The sequence below is a fragment of the Neomonachus schauinslandi genome, chromosome 5 (genome assembly GCF_002201575.2).
Source record: "Neomonachus schauinslandi chromosome 5, ASM220157v2, whole genome shotgun sequence".
In the NCBI taxonomy this organism is placed as follows: Eukaryota; Metazoa; Chordata; class Mammalia; order Carnivora; family Phocidae; genus Neomonachus; species Neomonachus schauinslandi.
The window spans coordinates 118,972,698-118,993,035 of record NC_058407.1 but is presented as its reverse complement, the minus strand read 5'-3'; the positions used below and the strand labels follow the sequence as shown (position 1 = coordinate 118,993,035).

General features: G+C 35.7%; 1 protein-coding gene across 3 annotated transcripts in view; it reads left to right on the top strand.

Moving 5' to 3' along the window:
- Positions 1 to 20,338, top strand: part of PLXDC2 (plexin domain containing 2) — a 469,806-nt gene that overhangs the window by 228,875 nt on the left and 220,593 nt on the right. For all 3 annotated transcript variants that reach the window (XM_021696777.2, XM_044915539.1, XM_021696778.2), the window contains one exon: positions 7,121 to 7,190. In XM_021696777.2, coding sequence (XP_021552452.1) covers positions 7,121 to 7,190 — 70 coding nt within the window. The remainder of the gene's footprint in view (positions 1 to 7,120; positions 7,191 to 20,338) is intronic.

Here is a 20,338-nt window from a genome sequence, read left to right as displayed (position 1 = left end):
CAGGTAGGTAAAGAAGCACCTGGTATAAAAGAAGGGGGATGTAATAATATAGGGGTCAAAACTCAAGAGTTTTGGAGTCAAACGTATGTGGATTAAAATTCTAGTTTTAGTACTTGTAGTGGTTAGAAATTATTACTTGGGTTTTTTTTTGTTAAGTTTTTTTAAATAATTTCAGGCTTACTAAAAAACTTTCAAGAAATATTGAAAGAGTTCCTGTTTAGCTTTCACCTAGCTTCCCCAAATGTTAACAACACCTTATATACTCATGGTATAATTTTTGATACTAAAACATCAACACTGGTCCTATACTCTTAACTAATCTGTAGGTCTTGTTCATATTTGTTAATTGTCCCCAAACCATCTGTTTTTCTTATTTAGAATCCAGTCTAGGACCTACATTGCATGTATTTGTCCAATCTCCTAGCCTCCTTTAATCTATGACAGTTCCTCAGTCTTTCTTTGCCTTTCCTGAACTTGACACTTTTGAAGAATATTGGCCAGTTACTTCATATAATGTCTCTGATTTGGGGTCTGTCTACTGTTCCTTCATGTTTTAGCATAGGTCTCTGTTTTTGGCAAAAATTACTTTTTGTGGTGTTACAGAAATGGTATTTTGTCCTTCACTGTGTATCATATCAGGAGGTACATGACTGGTGATGTTAACTTTGATCACCTGCTTTGGGTGATACCTTCCAGATTTTGTTCCTTCACTGTGAAATTACTGTGTTTCCTTTTGTGATGATCAAGTATCTTTTGCAAGACACTTTGTGACTATGCAAATATCCTGTTTCTTATCTTACTCAATCTTCTAATTTTAGCATTCCTACTTGCTAAATACAGGCAAAATACTTAGCATAATGGCTTATATATTAAACGCTAATTCCATTTTCCCAACCCCGGTAAATACAGTCGTTATGATTATTTCAATATAACAAACATGAGAGCATCATAACATTGCTCAGAAACATAGTATCTAATTGTGATATTCTTTTGGTATAGCAGTTTGCCTGCATTGATATTAAAGACAACAGATATCACATCACTTCCAGTTATTTGTTAGGAATCAAATAGGGAGCTATTTTTGTTTAGGAAATTAGTTTCAAGGAACTTCACCATCATTGACTCAGTGCTTATGAAGGCTCACCTGTTATTTGGTCATTTGATCCTTATAATAATCCTTTGAAGAAATGCCTTGACTACAGATGAGCAAACTGTGGCTTAAGTAGCTTAAATAATTTATGAAATCACACATACTAAGCACCAAAGCTGGGACATAATTTCAAGTCTCTCTGACTCCAAAACCTTGCTGGATCATTAGAAATGAGGAAAGAACCATTGCAAATTGAAAAATAAAGCTTCATCTAGCTCCAGTAAGAGATTATAAAATGTGTATTTTGTGATTGGTAAAGGAGTAAGGCTCTGGTAATCGATTCTAAGCATTTATAGGTGAATGAGTTTTATGTGGACTTTATTCAGGTTCAAGAGAATTAATTGTTTTGTGCATTCTGGAAGAATATATCACGTTGCAATTAAGAAATTAAGTTTATTCATAGTTATCTACAAAAAAAAGTTATCCTAATAAGAATGACTATTCAATCATTTTTATTTACTAGAGATATAAATCTTACTGGAAATGAGATCATTTATTCAGGTATTCTAGACAAAAGCCATTGTCAGTAGAAATACCCATGTAAATAAAGCTAAATAAAGCAAAATGTATGTTTTTTCTTAAATTTTACAGTTCCTCTCAATGCCAAGGCTTGCCATAAATAAACAAACTGAAAATTATATGTCTCAAGATTTATTTGATTTACTTTTTGAAATGTTTTTGGGGGAAATAATACAGATCTCATTTTGCCAATAATAATAATAATAATATCCCACCTATTTGACAGCCTCAAGATACATCAAACATCAAATTATTTGAATGACTAAAAATAGAATGTTAAAATATATGGATAGAAATTAATGATTGATTCATGAATTCATTCTCAAATAAATGAATACTCCCTAAATTCTTTGGACCCTTTGCCATCATGAACCCATGAAATCAGCAATTACTTAAAGTTTAGTTACTACTAATTTTCTTGCCATAAGCTTTTCACCAGGATTATGTCTTATACAAATGAAATAAAGACTTGGGGGAACCAGGAAAGTGTATCTTTATTACTGTATATAAGAAAATGTCTTTTAAAAAAAAACAAGTTATCTTAAAATTAAAAAGCAGTTTTTATTAATGACATTTTAAAAAATGGCTTTTAGGATGATAAATGTGCCCACTCCACACACTTAACTCATATTAGGAGGTTTCTGTCTTCAAGGTGTTATAGGCATTGGCAAATTAATTTATCGTTGTAATACCATGGAGAAATAGGCAAACAAGTTAAACTGGAATAGTGTTTACTTAGGATTACAATTCCTGTGTTATTAAAAAAGAATTAGCAGAGATCATAATAATTAGTCTGAAACAAATAGCAATTGGCATAAGAAAAATATGTAGAAGAGGCAATAAGAGGTGCAGACACACTTAGAGATCTGGAAGGATGGCCCTGATTGAGTCTGATAGTCTGTTCCCAAGAGTAATTTCATGGGATACGTTGTGGGAGAGCATGATGTGGTTTTAAAGGTCGCAGTCGTACATGGCTGTACCTGCCATAAATCTGCACCAGACCACCTGGGATCTATTTATATACTTCTACAAACTCTTCAAAGAATGTTTTATAAGTTTATCCTCCCCCATATGAAGAAGTCATATGTGCTTGCTTGTCTCAAAATTACCATTTCTCCTTTCAAATAATTCACTGCTTTCTACAGAGTATAAAGAAGTAGCACATTCAATTGATTTTATTTATGTCACACATGCTCTTGAAAATTTCACTTCTGAGCTTTTATATTTTTTCCCAGACTATTAATTAATAATCACATGACAGGTTTGCTGAACCCCTTCCTCCCTTTGCATGATATATTGCTTAAGGGATGAGATCCAAGACAGGATAATGTGCAAAGTATGGTAATTACACTGTAGTTTCAATATTCTGTTGGCTTTTGTTTATTGTGGCTTTTTGTGACAAATTCCAGGGTTCTGTTAGCCTTTCTGGTTGCAGAAGAGTTCCTTGTTGCATATACAATTTGGGTTCGTTCTTATTTACTTTTATTATGTAGCTGAAGGATGCTTAAGTAATGAGCCTTCTCACACCTAACCAAAATAATTGTTTGTCTTGTCCTCTCTCAATTGGTGGTGCTGTGTCCCTCAGCCACCCAGTTAGAAACCTGTCCTTTTTTCTAGAGTATCTTCCTTCACTGCCAATGTAAGTGTCCTTCCAATAATCACGAAGTCCTTCTGGTTTTACTTTCTACCTATATTTTGACCTATCACTTCTGCTCTCGTGGCTTAAGGTCTCATCTCGCTAACTTCTGGTTGTTTCTTTAGAAGAGTCAGTGTTAGTGCCATCTGCTCTGGGATAGGTGGCCTCTCTTTGTCCTTACTCTGCCCCTGCCTAGTCCTGCTGTTTATCACTATGTGATATTCCCCTGCACCACTTTGTGAACTCCTTGAAGGAAGGAACTGGGTGGGACTTACTGACTTTTATCCCCAGACCCTGATTTATGGCCTGGCATATATGAGGTGTTAAATAAATGATTGTCAACTGGATGAATGAACAAATAAAACTTTTCTTCAGCTCCCCTCATGCCTGTTTTATATATCATACTGAGACAAAATAATAATCCAATTATCCATGGGTAATTATATTGAATATATAATCATTTATCTTCAAAGCACGTCATAAAATTCTAGTGCATTTTGTGTTTGTTTTTGTTTTCATATTGTTTGATTGTATGTGTATGTTTTAAGGAGGGATAATAATAATTTTCAAAAATTTGCCTTTCAAAAATGAAGGCCTTTTTCTCATCACTTTGATTTAATCTCGGTAATTAGGACCATTGTCTTTGTTGTCCATCAAACCCAGGTTCCAATTCTAGTTTTCCTCTTGGGCCATTTTTAACTACTCTGATGCTGAGTTAGTTTCACTTTGATACAGTTATTATTTGAATCTCAAGCAGTTGCTTTATGTGTGTGTATAGAGAGAGAGAATGTTAGGTAAGATATAGTAAGAAGACATAACTTGAGCTAAGAGGTCAAAGTAGGACTTTCTGGATGTGATCCTAGCTAGTGCCTGTTGATGCTTCTTCATATTCCTTCTGCCTCCCTGAGTTCATCTGAAACCATGGGAGGCAGTTCTAACATATCAGCAACTTCCCAGCTTAAGTACTGTGTCTCTTCTTTCTGCCTGAGGGTGCAAGCATGGGTAGTCTGGTGGAGGGGCGAGTTAGCCTCCATTCTGTAGGAGATGGGAGTTCATGGATAAATGTCCCAGCCTCCTGACCTCCAAACAAAAGATTCTGAGGCATGTCTTTTCTATTGTTTCTCTGAGGTTCTCCAAGGGGAGAACTAACTAGAGCAGTAACATACCTAATAATGTATCTATCACTGGTTTCTCTTTCCTTGTCTCACTTTTCCCACTTTCTTTAGCAAATGCATCTTGATCACCTTCCAAACAAACTATCTGCCCCTAAATCTTTATATTAGAGTTGATATTTGGAGCACCAACCAAACTGAGCCAAGGCTTAAAGAATATGGAAGCCATGGCCAACCAAGGTTGAGAGACTATGGCAGTCAGAAGAGAGCATGTAGCAGTACCAGACCCAAGACTTAAAGGTGACAGTTACAAGGAACTAAAGGATGTTCTAGAAGATTGGCTAGAGCAGAAAATGGGAAGGGAAATTTGTGAAGTAGCAGGGGCCAGTTACTGTTGGGCCTTAGAACTCTTGGTCACTATTTTGATATGATGGCAGAGACGGTGGGATCTAGATTGAATGATCTTAAGTGGGAGAGTGATATCCAAGATAGTATGGAGAACGAATTCTAGGGAAAATAGAGCCAACACACTGTGAAGAAGTTATTAGGCACCTACATTTGGGAACTATTACCCACAGAAAAAATGGGTGGATTTCACAAGTATTGAGAAGGTAGCTCTTTCTAAATTTCCATTGCTATTCCTTAGCAGTGTCTGTGAAGCAGTCATGGTGGTAACTAAGGTAAACTGGGAAACAGTTCAATCATTGATATTACTCTTCATGATAATATAGTAGCAAATTTTCTTTGAGAGCTTATTTACTTCTCAAAAAAAAAGTCTTTAACTTATGTATTTATGCTTCTCAGTCTTCTTCTAAAAATATTGAAATATTTGTGGTGGCTGAGAAACTAACGTCATATTCTTCTGGTTCATCTGTGGTAGTAATTGATAGAGTTTGTTAGTGATATATGTTTAAACCCAACTTCTACTCTGGAAGTGAGGATGCCAAAGTGATAAATTTTACCAATTTGTCCATGAATATGGAAATAGATTAGAATGATGAAGAACAATACACCACAGCAAGTTCCTTTATAAAATTATTTTTGGTGCCTTTTGTGAGATACATGATTTTGCCATTAAACCTTTTATTTGAGGGTTATTGGTGACCACTCATTTCAGTTAGTGCAGTGAAAATGGGTTTTATTGTTCCCGTTAGTTAGCAAAAAAATAAAAATGGTGATAATCCCTTTCTGAAGATGCAGCTTTCATTAAAAAGGAAGGATGAGGGCGCCTGGGTGGCTCAGTCGTTAAGCGTCTGCCTTCGGCTCAGGTCATGATCCCAGGGTCCTGGGATCGAGTCCCACGTCGGGCTCCCTGCTTGTGTTCCTGCTCTCGCTATCTCTCTCTGTCAAATAAATAAATAAAATCTTAAAAAAAAAAAAAAAAGGAAGGATGAAAAACTAATTGAAAGTTACTGTAAATTTTGAATCATTAATTTCATGCCACAATAAGTCATTAGAAATCTCTGATGGATATAAAAAAGCAATCATTTGCAAAATTGGAATGAGCAAAATTCAATCTAGGTATACATCTCCATATTTTTTAATTTGTATATTGGGAAAGCTATAATATAGAGATTGTTGAATTTTAACAAAAAGGCCTTTTGCTATAGGTAGTTTGTATGTGCTGTGGGGCTCTAAACCAGCTAATTACAGTCCCTCAGGATTCTTTTATTTCAGTTGGTCATCTTTGTTATAACTCACTGTTTTTCTTGCTTCTTGGCTAATAATAATATATCTGGTTCATATCACTTCACCATGAAAAGTCTAGGGTTTTTATTTTGCTTTGTTGTGTTTTTTTTATTTTACTACATATATTATGTATATATATTTATTGTATAAATTGTATATATTTTTAATGTATAAATATATATGATATATAAAACATTAATATATATCTTGTAAATAATATAAATATATAATATATATACTAATAAATTAAAATACATATAAATAAAATCAAAAAGCTTCAGTCCCCTTTTTAGAAAAAAAGAAGGGTGAAATTTATGAGCTTTCTTCTTAAGTCTCTCCAGTTTTCTTCTATGCAAAGGAAAAGTAGTTCTCCAGTAACCAGCATTTTTTATTCTTCAACTCTGCTTTTGAAAGTGGATGCAATAAACTGAATCTGGAGAGCTCATTACACCAAAAATAAAAATATCTACAGGTCTCGATCACAGTGCAAGGTATTTTGTTCCATGAAACTGCCTTTCATTATGGGATATACAGAAGACAAATTGAATGTATAATTGTATAAAATCATTTTTTTGATGTTGTATCCAATGAAACCTGACAGATAACATGTTCTACTATTTTGGAGAAAACTAATCAAACTAAAAAGAACCATGAAATAAACTGGTCACCATGATAACTGAACTGATTCTCAGTGGACACCTAAAAGGCAATAGTGATGTTAAGAGAGAGTAGCTTGAATCACAGTGGAAACTTCCAGATTCCTTTGTAAGGGAAGAACAGACCAACAGACCATAACAGTGCAAATTTTTTTCTTCTCACATACTTCAAACACTTAATTACCAGAAAAAAAAGAAATCCTTTATTACCATCTAGGACTCAGGATCGAATAGCCAACTGCAATCATAGTGGTGCAAAGTAGAAGCATCATTTTTTTTTTTAAGTGGAAGACTTTTCATTTTACATTTACTATTATGCACATTATTGATTTTCTTTTCTGGTTGTTGTTCCTTGCAGAGAGTGAATCTGTCCTTCGATTTTCCATTTTATGGCCATTTCCTACGTGAAATCACTGTGGCAACTGGGGGTAAGTGGTTTTCTACCCATTCACCCTAAATAATATATAGTTTCACTATAGTTATTATTTTTAATTTACTTTACATTTCAAGGGGGACACTTATTGGGAAAACCATTGTCTTCTATCACAAAGTCATGGGTGTAAATAAAACCTAAGAAAGAGTAGAGCTATTAGAAAAACTTTTCAGAAGAAAAAAAATGTAGTTATAATAATTTTCAGCTTAGATTCATCCATTTTCCTTCTACTTTTTTCCCCGTTCTTTTTCCTTCTATGTTTTAATTCATTTTTGGTAATATGGTAAGACTGCATACATGGGAAGAGACCTAGAAAAAACAAAAAAGGTGATTAAGGAAGTTGTTACAGTATTTTTCTTTTCTCTTAATATATAGAATTGATTGGTGTAAATATATATAGACACACCCCACCTCATGTATATTAGCTTTAATTATTTGGGTTCTCCCCTAACGCCTTTAATGCCACTTATGTTGACTGAGCACTCATTTGAATTTTAAAAATAAGCACTGAGATTCAGTTTGTAATCTTTTAGTTTTATTTTTCTGCACAACCTTTGGAGGTTACTTTAGAGATTAGCAATACCCTAGAAAGGCAATTATTGTTCCTTATAGTATATCCCAGAAGTCAGAAAAAAATGTTAAAAGAAATCCAGAATTGGGAGGAAATCTGCAGAGTGCCCATGCCTAATGCACCAAAGACCAGAGTCCTTTTCCTTCACTGGTTTCATTACCGCTCTTCCAAATGGTAGGAGAATCATGTTGATCACTACTGCCATATTTTAATATAAGACTTAGAATTATGTAGGATTCAGGATAAGCTTTGTAACTGGAAATATCAACAAGCAAATAAAAGTTTTTGAGTACCTACTCTGAGCAATGGTAAATAAAAGTACCTCTGCCTTGGGATTACATTGTCTATTGGACTATTAGAGTGAAGCAGAATGTGGGAGTTCCTTAGAAAATACAAATCATGAAATACGGGTTTTCAGGGATGACAAAGCTCAGACAGCTGTGAAAATCCTACAAGACTTTATAGAGAAATTACTGTTTAAGATCTTTCTTAAAGGACATCTCAATCTCAAAGGTTGTGTAGGGAAGGAAGAGTAGGTCCCATGGAAGAATATCTTGAGTAAATATACAGAAGAAGAAATGGGTAAGGTGTATTTAGGATGGCAAACAATTGAGTTTGAGTGAAGCTGAGGGTGGGTTTACCAAAAAAAAAAAAACATGGCTTATTAAGATGAGAAAAGTAGATTGGGACAATTTTATATATTGCCTCAAGAGTCAGTTGGAGTCATTAGTCCTTACTTAGGTAAGTGATGAGCTTAAGAAGCTGAATCCAGACATTTGTGTAATGCCTTCAAGTATAAAAAGACTGGGGTTAGTACACATAATTGGGAAAATATTGCAGTAGTTTGTGTGACACATATTGAGGGCCTTGGCGATTCTGTGGCTTCAAATAGAGAAATAATGCTGTCAGCCAAAATTACAAACTCAAGCAGAAGAGCTGGTTTTAGGGAATGCCAATGGCTTCGGTTCTGAAACTATTAAATTTTGTGTAAAGAAAGGACTAAATATGGGGCATCTGGGTGGCTCAGTTGGTTAAGCATCCAACTCTTGATTTCAGCCCAGGTCCTGATCTCAGGCTTGTGAGATCGAGGCCCGGGTCGGGTTCTGTGCTCTGCATGGAGTCTGCTTGTCCCTCTCCCTCCCCCTATGCCCTCCCCCCCAAATAAATAAATAAATAAATAAAATCTTTTAAAAAAGGACTAAATATAAGCAGAATTCACACGAGGACCTTGTCTTTTTGAGCTCACTGTGTATTTCTGTGCTATACTGCATGGCATTTAATAGCCATTTAATCCATGTGTTGAAGGAATGAGAGAAAAAGAAAAAGGTAAGGTTGAAAGATCACCCCGACACCATGAATTACATCATGCTTCCTAGCATCTTTAAAGTATGATAGAAGCATGGTTATTTTATAATATGGCATATTTTCTGACATTTGGGTTACTAGTGTTCCACTGAATTTTAAAAAGTGAATTCTTAATCACATTTGTTCAAAATCTATACACACAGTGGTAAAAATATGGGCACCTTTGATTTTCAGCTTCTCAAATTGTTTTATCCTTAAAAGTCATGTCACTGTTTCAGCCAATATAAACTAAGATTTCCCTTAGCTGAGTTGGTAGGAAAAAAAAAAAAAACACAAATAAATAGCTATATCAACTTTACTGCTTCAAAGTACCACTTTCCTTTGAAAAGATCCTCAAAATAAATGAAAAATCCGGTGTCTTGAATGATCTCTATCTTCTTTGAAGAAAAACACTATTGTAAAGAAACTCTTTCTTTTTTCTCGACTTAAAATACGCTAGCCTGGAACTTGCATATATAAATCCATACCCTGTTTAAAGAAACACAGTTGAGATAATTTAGACATTTACCTGAGTTCCTTCAAAATGAAACCAGAAATCTCCTGTAAAAGTTTCCAAAATGTTTTTTTTTGTTTTTTGTTTTTTGGGTTTTTTTTTTTTTTTAAGATTTTATTTTATTTATTTGACAGAGAGAAAGCGAGAGAGGGAACACAAGCAGGGGGAGTGGGAGAGGGAGAAGCAGGCTTCCCGCGGAGCAGGGAGCCCGATGCGATCCCCATAAACCCTGGGATCATGACCTGAGCCGAAGGCAGACGCTTAACGACTGAGCCACCCAGGTGCCCCTCCTGTATAAGTTTTCAGCTAAATAAATAGCTTCTTTGCACTTCTGTTGTTCATTTATTCAGTCAGTATTGATGGAGTCCCTATTGTGTGAAAGGCACAGTATGTGATATTTTGCTGTATGCACAGAAGAATAAATTACGGGTCCTGCTCCAAAGCTTAGAATCTAAGAAGAGAAAGGGGTATATGACTAAGTGTAAGAGGAAGCTCACTGTAAATGTGGTGAAGTGGAAGGTTGCTCCAAGAGGAAACCATTCCTGTTGGGCCAATCAAGAGCAGGTTTGTCACACTGGCCTTAAAGGAAGGTAGAAGTTTAGTAGGCAAAGAGGCAGGTGGAAAAGACATGGAGAGGGATGGGGTGGTACAGACAAGGGGATGCTGAGCTAAGGGACAGTGCTGAACCTAAGTGAACATATGTGGAGGATTGACAAGTGTATCTGTTTATCCTGAATGGAGGGTTGGAGTTAGAGTCTAATGAGGAGAGATGGGAGGAGGGATGGGAAATACCTTGAACATTATAAATTTGCATGATATCCAGCAGGTATCAGGGGTTTTTGAGTAGAGAGCAGATCTGGCCTGTGCTGGCGTTGGAAAGCAGGGTAATGGGGGCGGGGGGGTAGAGGCCAAGAACGCACTTAGCAGCAAGACTTTGGGTATTTCCACAAGGGCTGCAGTGCCTTGACCAGGGTGGGTACAGTGAAGAAGGAGAGAAGGGGCCAGTGCAAGACACATCGTTGAGTTCTTTCATCATTGTGGTTGTGGAGGTTTCTAGGCATGTGGTGAGTAAAACTGAGAACAGCTTAAAAGGGGACTGTGAACAGACTTTTGATGAATCTCTTCTGTGATTGACTAGGTATGAGAGGCAGATGGACCTATCTCAGAAATGCTCGTCACATTAGGAATCTTGAAAAAGTTATTAACCATGAATGGCTTGGGAGAAAAGTAGAAACGGTGAGTGAGGTTAAGTCAAGTTGACTGCAGGCCATTCTAAATAGACAGGGGACTGGGATTTTTAAAGAGGGACACATGGGTGTCTGTGAAGCGGAAATGAATATTCTATTGACTGTCAGTTCTCTTCGATTGTGTCTACAGATTCCTCTTGAACTTGTTTTTACATTGGATTGGGGAAAAAGAAAATGAAATGTGAAAGTGGATATTTTCAACCACAATCTCCTTCGTTCCTACCACACCGTTTTCCCATTTCCCGTGCCTCCTTAAAATCCAGCCCCCACCCCTCCTCTCTTTCTCTGTTCACAGAGACACAAATTTCTTTAAGACTGAAATGACCTTAAAGTGTCTGTGTTACTGCTAAGATCAGCACCATTTCAAAACAGAAAATAGTTTAAAAATACAGACATCTACATAATGTATTGTGACCCATCTTTGTATTTAAATATATATATTTCATTATGAATAGACTTAAGTTTATAGTTAAAAATGTAAATAAAAACTAAATATTTGGCCATTTATTTATAAATTATAAACATGGATCTTTGTTTGTTAAGCATTTTAATTTTCAAAAGCTTCAATCATCCATACAAATAACGCACAAAATTAATTGGAAATACCATCTTATTTTCTGGTTCACTGGTAACAGAATCTGAAAGCATTCATTTATCTTTTTATTTAAAAGATACTTCAGAATACAAATACTCCAGGCATTAAAAAAACTAGTATTCTGTGCCTCTCATGAAAACATTTCCATTAATGGCACCACTAAGCTGTGCTGTTTGCAACAACACAGCGTAGTGGATATCACACTGCTTTCATTTTCTTGCTATATGAATACTCTAATTGGTTCTTTTTCATTATTAGGCTGCTCAGGTGGTCTTTTAAGTGTTTCAAAAAGTAGATTTAAGTGTGAGGATTTGATTTTTAATTCTTGTGACCATCACTTGTAATGATACCTTTTTCATGAGCCCATCCTCGGTTACATACACTAACTACGATGAGAGAAGAGCTGGGGACAGGTAAGTGATGCTTTCAAAATCATGGGGAAGATAAAGGGTGACAATATCCAGATAAATCTGACCCCAGAATTTAAGTATGTAGGCAGATGCTGGTTCGTAATTAAAATTGTGTGTGGAATTACAGGCAGTTGTATGCAAGATTAGGAATCCAAAGATGACATAAATTAAAAAGGTAATGATGAACAGGTATTACTCACCTTGATTGTATGAGGGATTTGCCCTCCCTTCCCTTCCACATGAATTTCTAATTGGAGGTTTAGAATTTTTTTCTCAGGGTACAAAAGCAGTTTTATTCACACTTCTCTGTTTTCTTTTTCCAGTTTCTTTGTTTTTTTGATATAACTGACATACAGCACTGTTTTCATGTAAGGTGTTGAATATTAGATCTATTTTATTTCATTTGCCGCATGGTAACTAACGAAATATAAAATGTTCATTATGTCATCAGTGTTTAAGATATGAAAAATCAGAGCATGGCATTACAAAAGTCAAAAAGACAAAAGTAAAATATTTACCTTCCTTCTTTCCCTGCCTTCCATTCCATGTATTCCCCTCCCAAGAAAAAACAACCATTACTCTTTGAACAATGGTGCTATGTTAAATTCAAATTTAGAGTAATTTCCTAAATTTGATCTATAATCATTTGGGTTTTTTTTTTTTTTTCTTTAAAAGAGGTTTAAAAAAAAAAAAAAAGAAAAGTAGTGAGTATTATTTTGATTGGGTTTTCTGGGTGTGTATTAGCAAATCTTCCAGCTTCTTTTTTTGTTCTCTTTCAAATAGTCATATTTTAATTGTAGTCCCAAGTAATATTTCCTGCTTTTTAGAGGGACTTGATTAATAACAGTTATAATAGGCTTTTTAAGAGTGGAAGAGAGTTAGTTATTACTCATGATGATTGATTTATAAATACCAAGTCCGTCGTCTTTCAAGTGTATAACCTCATAGAACAGAACTGAATGCATCCATTAACTTTCTGAATCTAGTGAAAAAGTGAAGGGAGTTATTTTGTCTTTTATTATTATTATTATTATTACCATTGTTGTTATTATTAAGAGAAAGCAGAAGCTATGGGTCTCTGGAGATTTGATGCATGAAGGGAAGGTACTGAAGGGATAGATACGGGACAAAATAAAGCCATCCCATTCGGTTCACTAATTTAAAGTAACAAACAAGGTCTCAAGGATTCCTGGACAGAAAGATAAGTTTTGTGATGTGTGCTTTGCTGTATCTAAATGATTCTCTGAGACGTACCTCTGAAAACCTGAGAGAGTTCATTTTAGCAGTCCTCCTAGATGATTGACTGTTCCCCAAACTGTCTAGTGTCCAGAAGTAAATTTGGTGGATTCACCAACACTGCTACATTTCTTTTCACTGTGACTTTATGAACTGCATGTTCTCAAGCCCCTTTGTTTCTTCTGTGTATCGACACATCATATTCCATTAGCACTGAGTCCTTGGGGCCAGGGGTAAGTGTGGATGGAGATTAGAGCAATAGGAGAGGGGCCACCCAGGAAATAAACTCAAGTCAATAGGAATGAGCAAGAAAAATACGAGAGGCAGAAATATGGGCAGAACAAAGGAAGAAAATTCTAGAAAAACAAAAAGGAGAGGACCATTAATGCATGGTAGTTAAGTCATGATTGGGGACAGGAATGGGGAATGTTGATCAGCCAGGATGAGAGTCTGGGTGAAAAGCACATTCTCCCGATTTAGCACCTTCCTTTGCCATGACAGCTGCAGAGGAGTCTACCCATCACTAGTGCTTAGACATTCACCCAGGAACATTTGCCTCTGGAAAGCACCATTTATCCTCTCGGGGATCCAGGCTTTATTTGAAACATTGGCAACAAATATTTTGCTTGCATCCTGTCCTAGTCACTTCATCAATAATTCAGAAAAATAACAATATTGCACAGATGCTCAAATATATCACCCAATTGAAAACAAAGGGAGTCTAGGTAACTGATTGATAAGGTAGCAGTCCACACCAGCTGCTCTAGCATTGTCTGATCCTGGAAAAGAAGGGGAGAAAATACTAAGCACTTCAGGTCTGACTTGGGACCCTAGCCAGTTCAGGAATAAATTCAGAAAAGCTCCCTTAATTCCTACTAAAGCCAGCAAGTGAAATTCAGTTTTTTGGAGAAGCAGTCTGGCATCTAGGTTAAGATAAATAGAATCAAATCCGAATATATAGGTCCGTAAGTCAAACTAGTCATAGCTGTTGTAATCTTTAACAAATTCCTTTCTCTCTCTCTCTCGCCTCGATTTTCCAATCTATAAAAGAGCATAATAAAAGTACCTCGCTCAGAAAGATTTTTGTTCAAGATTAAGTTAACTAATAATCTGTTATCGATACCTATTTCATAGAAAATGCTAATTAATAGCATATATTATTATTACTGTACTTTTATATATGTTAATTTTCCTCTTTTATTCTTTTCAAAATACTTCCTCCATAAAGCTGTGCTTGCTTATTAAAGTAGTTTGTCTTGTTTTCTTTGATGACATTATCCATATCTCAGAGAATGTGTAGGGACTTAACTTGTCACTATCTCTAACCACTCCTTTTAAAGACTGGCTCATCCATTCCTGGGTGGGAGGTATAAAGGGTCTAGATGACTTGGGAGGTCCTCTTTATCAGCATAGGCATATCTGTCATCTCGAACTGCAGTGCAGAATCTCCTCTAAAAACCTCCCAATGCTGACATTCTGTGACTCTGATTGTCTCAGAATTTAACAATTTTGTAATTGCATGGCAGAAGAATCTTGAAATGTTTCTCTAATTGTGGTATGATAGGGCTATAACTGGATAACAGTAATTATTATAATCAGCGGGCCACACATATCATGCTTCGTATTCTACCCTTTGTATGACAAGAACTTTAAGGACAAGTCATCAAAGCATAAAGTTAGTTATGGCTTAACTGATGGAAATCCGCTCCCAGCAGCATCCAGATTGCCTTTTATAGATTTGAGATTCACTTAATTGCTAGTAACCAACTTGAAAATATTTTGAAGACATAACCACAAATGCAAAATTAAATATTTATCTAGTTAAATTTATGTGTGATGCTTTGCCTTTGAATTAGGAGACAGATTTCTTTATGGGTATCTGTTATTTCAATGCTCACCATTATTTTCAGGATCTTTTGTTATTTTTTAATACTTCACAGAAAACCAGTAGGTGTACTGTGAAAACAGCTCAAAATGCTGTTCTCATTTTAACTGATACAGCTCTGAGGCTGAAACATAGTATTAAAAAATAAAAATTCTAAATGTTTTGTTGGCTATTTCTAATGTGGTTATGGTCGGTTAAGATTACATTGTTGGTCTGACTAGCTGGGGGGCTACAGAGATATTTTCATTTAATCTGCTTGGATTATTGTTCAAATGAGAGGTTTCTGCTGAAGGCGAAGATTAAAAAAAACCCTTTTTAATTGGTTTATTGTCAATATCCTCAGCCAGTTTAAAAAGCAAGCATCATTTTAGTTAATAACTTGCAGAGAAAACCCATAGCACTTTTAGATTACTCTAGAAAAATAGGAAATTAGGAGAATTCCGAAAACTAGATTTTGCAAAAAAAAAAAAAAGGATTACGTAAGTGTTGAAAAGTAAAAACTCTTTAACATTTTTTTAATTGTGGTTAAAATATAAATAGAGTAAGAGTTACCATTTATGGGTTTACTATTTATGAAGTTTTAGTCATTGAGCTCAGCTCTGACTTTTATTTTCCTCCTGTTTTTTTTTCTTTGAAGTAGTAATTCTGAGTAAGTTATCAGTTTCCTCCAAAATGCACTCAAAACACAGCTACTCCCCAAAACTTTACACCAGTGCACTCTTGTAAGGAGTGTTTACTATTCTCTCTTTTTACCTTTCCAGTTCTCAATAATTAGAGATTATTTTGAAGAAGTTTTTAAAGCTATTTTTTTAGCATTAAGTAAAATCGAATAAAACTGATTATACAATCTGGAAATTATTGAGTATTCCTAACTTGTATACAATTTAAAAAGTAAGACTTATGAGGGGTGCTTGGGTGGCTCAGTCATTAAGTGTCTGCCTTCAGCTCAGGTCATGATCCCGGGGTCCTGGGATCGAGCCCCACATTGGGCTCCCTGCTCATCGGGAAGCCTGCTTCTCCCTCTCACACTCCCCCTCCTTGGGTTTCCTCTCTCACTGTCTCTCTCTCTGTCAAATAAATAAATTTTTAAAAAATCTTAAAAAGAATAAGACTTATGAGATGTTACGTAACTAAAAATTAAAGTTATAAGGTGGTGTGTTAACATGGAAAGAATGCTTATGATGATTATCAAGATATAAAATTGTAATTACATAAAATAGTATTTATTTTAAAATACCATGCAAATAAAATGGAGGGAAAAGCAATGCTGGTTGTTTTGTAATGGTGGTTATTTTTCTATTTCTGAGTTTCCAAATGTTAAGTTGAAAATAAGGTCATATTGGGCGCCTGGGTGGCTCAGATGGTTAAGCGTCTGCCTTCAGCTCAGGTCATGATCCCAGGGTCCTGGGATCGAGTCCCGCATCGGGCTCCCTGCTCCTTGGGAGCCTGCTTCTCTCTCTCTCTCTCTCTCTCTCTCTCTCTCTCTGTCTCTCATGAATAAATAAATAAAATCTTTAAAAAAAAAAAAAAGAAAAGAAGGTCATATTTCAATCCTTGTATTTATTATTATAAAAAGTAAATAGGAATCTGACTTCTTTTCAATGCAGATGGCTACCAGTTTATTTTAACACCATTTATTTTTTGTATTTGTCCCACTGATATACAATGCTGTTGCTAAAGTCTTCTATTTTTCATAGGATTTGAAATATATTATGTGGGTTAACCTGATTTCTTCTCTCATAAATATAAAATACACTAGAAGAAAACTAGAGAGAATTACTTTGTAATCCTGAAATTAGGAATATTTTACTAAGAATACAAAACCCTCGGGCTCCTGGGTTGTTCTCAGTTAAGCCTCCAACTCTTGGTTTCGGCTTAGGTCATGATCTCAGGATGGTAGATTAAGCCCCACATTGGGCTCCATACTCAGGGTGGAGTCAGCTTTAGATTCTTACCTCCTCCCTCCCCCTCTGCTCCTTCTCCCTGCTTACACAGACTCTGTCTCTCTCTCTCTCTCTCAAAAAAAAAAAAATAATAATAATAGTAATAATAATACAAGACCTAGAAACCGTAAAAGAAAATATTGACAAAACTGTGTATATTAAAATTTGCACATATTAAAAATTCATGGCATTTAAACATCAAAATTTAAGAACAAAGAAATAAAAACCTAGGAAACTATTTGCAACATGCACGACAGTCAATGGGCTATATTCCTTAATATATAAAGATTTAGTGTAAGGAAAAGATAAATATGGCAACTAAGCAATGAGCAAAGGCAGTTTATTAAAAAGGAATTACAGGGACTTCTGATTTCAGCTCCCCATTACAAAGATCTTAGAACTTGTCATTCTCAATCTAACAACAAGAAAAAGCTACCTAAGCTGAAAATCAGTAACTTTCAATGGACCCATCAGAGAGCTGAGCTTATAGGACGAACCACCATCCCTAGAATCTGGAGAGACAGGTGTATCCAAAGAGATATAATAGGCATCTGAGCAGAAGCCACCGGCAGCAGGAATTGGTAATAATATTTAAATGGTAATTTCAAAATTCGGAGTGTGCATTAGCCTAAGAGTAAGAAACTCCTGGAGTCTCTAGTCTTAGGGAGGCCCTTAAGCTTGTATGGGCTTGACTTCCAGGAGGCCCATCAGGTCCTCAGAGTGAAGATCTGAAAAGGGTCCCCTCATAGCTCTGCTGGGAGAGAGGAAAAGTAATCATTGTGGAATACATATAGAACTTTCTCCAAAACAAAGGCCTAATCTTCAGGGAAAGATTTTTTCCTAGGGCCTTAGCCTAGCTAGAAGATGCTTTTGTGTTTCCACTAGAGCTGCCTGGAACCTTCCTGCCTCACATAGGGGAAGATAACAATAACAATACATGGTCAACAGGACTCAGGGCTTCCAGTAAATAGATTGAGAATGCTACAGCTGGGGCGGGAGGGTGGGGGGGACACTACTCCACTAGAAAAAAACTTTGAAGGTCACAGCCCAAAGACATAGGCCCTTTAAAGACTGAGAAACTTCTAAAATGGAAATTTGAAGGGAAGAAAGAATGGGGAAAAAAAAATCAAACATCCAAGAACTATGGGACAATAATAAAAGATGTAACATATACATAATTGGAATATCACAGGAGAAGAAAGAGTAGGAAAAAGAAATATTTGAAATAATAGTGGTGAAGAACTTCCCAAAATCAGTGACAATCATCAAGCCAGGAACTCAGCAAACACCAACCAGGAAAACAAACAAAATAACACACGTAGGCATGTATTTTTAAACTGGGGGAAAAAAAGCAAAGAAATCATCTTAAAAGAAGCCAGAGAAAACCACACCTGACTTCCAAATACCCAACCAGTACCTCTCAAAACTGACAAGGTCATCAAAAGCAGAGGAAAGTCTGAGAAACTGTCAAAGCCAAAAGGAGCCTAAGGAGACATGACAACAAAATATAATGTGGTAACCTGGGTGGGAACCTGGAACAGAAAAAGGACATTATGCAAAACTAAGGAAATCTGAGTATGTTTACTTTAATAATTTTGGTGGTAATTATGTATCACTGTTTCATTAATTTTGACAAAGATTCCATACTAATAGGTGTTAATGGTATGGGAAACAGGGTGTCCAGGATATTGAAAGACTCTGTACTACCTTTGCAACTTTTCTCTAAGTTGAAACCTATTTTAAAATAAAAAGAGTTATTTTTAAAAGGGAAATACAAGTGGCTGCTCAATATGTCATCTCACTGCTAATAAGAGAAATGCAAATTAAAACTATAATGGTATATTATTTCCACTCATGTGGTTTAGAAAGATTTTTAAAGAGCAAGTTAGAGAAATCAAAAAGGTTTTGGTGGGGTTTTTTTAGGGTATGGAGAAAAAGGTACTCTCAAGCATTGCTGGTGTTATTATCTATTAAAATATAAAATGTAGGGGCGCCTGGGTGGCTCAGCTGTTAAGCGTCTGCCTTCGGCTCAGGTCATGATCCCAGTGTCCTGGGATTGAGCCCCGCATTGGACTCCCTGCTTGGCAGGAAGCCTGCTTCTCCCCCTCCCACTCCCCCTGCTTGTGTTCCCTCTCTTGCTGTCTCTTTCTCTGTCAAATAAATAAATAAAATCTTTATATATATATATATATGTATATAAAATGTATAACTGACACTGTCATTTCTAGTTCTAAAAATGGGTCATATAGGTGCACTCCCATGTGGGTAAACTAATGTATAAGGATATTGATTGTTAAAGATTGGAAACAACCTGAATATCTATCAATAAGAATGTTCAGGTTAGGACAGATGAACTAAAGGATTGTGTACCCATGGAATGGAGGACCATGGAGTCTTTGAACAGAATGAGACCATTCTCCATGACTTAGTGAAAAAAGCAAGGTACAGAAAAGTGTCACACAACAAATGTATGTGTATGCATGTATATATTTACTGGTATGTATTTATACATACATAAGCTACCGCTGAGATGATTTGGAAGAATGTGTATATGCTTTCAAGTGCATAGAAAGATCTGGACGGATATACAAGAAACTATTAATAGTACTTATCCTTAAAGAGGAGGATTGGTGGATTGCTGGAGACCAGGAATATGAAGGGGATATAATTTTCACAATCATTTTGCATTTCAGATCTTTACTATGTGCATGTATTACCCTTTCAAACACCATTAATATTTAAAATTCTTACTGGTAAGAATTGATAAGGAGTAAATTCACACAGTACATGTATTTCTTTTCATGCAATATGATCTTATGTATTTATCAAACAAGATGAAAATGTTAAGAGTATAAGGTATAAAGCTTTTTTCATTATTTTTGTTTCAAAATTTCTTATGTTTCCGAGTTCCAGGTAGGGCGATTGTTCATAAAATTGCTGTTTTAAGAATATCTGTTTAAATTTTTTGTTGAAGGATTTATCAATGCTGTCCTAAAACATAGAAACCACAGATCTCTTAATATCTCTGACATTCCTGAGAATAAACCTGAATTAATATCAAATTGTGGAATATGGCAGTGAAAGGAGAGCAGAAAAGGATTTTAATGATTTTTGGCTTAAATGCTGCAGTGATATTAAGACTGGTAGTATCCCAGTCTAATTAATTAACACATTTTTAGGTTATTAGCAACTGTTTAGCTAACACTACAATAATTAGAAACTGAGAACAAATTCCTGGGTATTTTCTGAGGAGAAATAAGAAGATGTAAGTAGTTTGTATCTGTTACCAGAAGTCTTGCAGATTTGGCAGCAGGAAGCACTGGGGTTCTGGGAACAGACCCATGAGCAAGGGCAAGAAAATTAGAAATGAGTAAGGCCAGACTTGGTGGAGTTCCTCT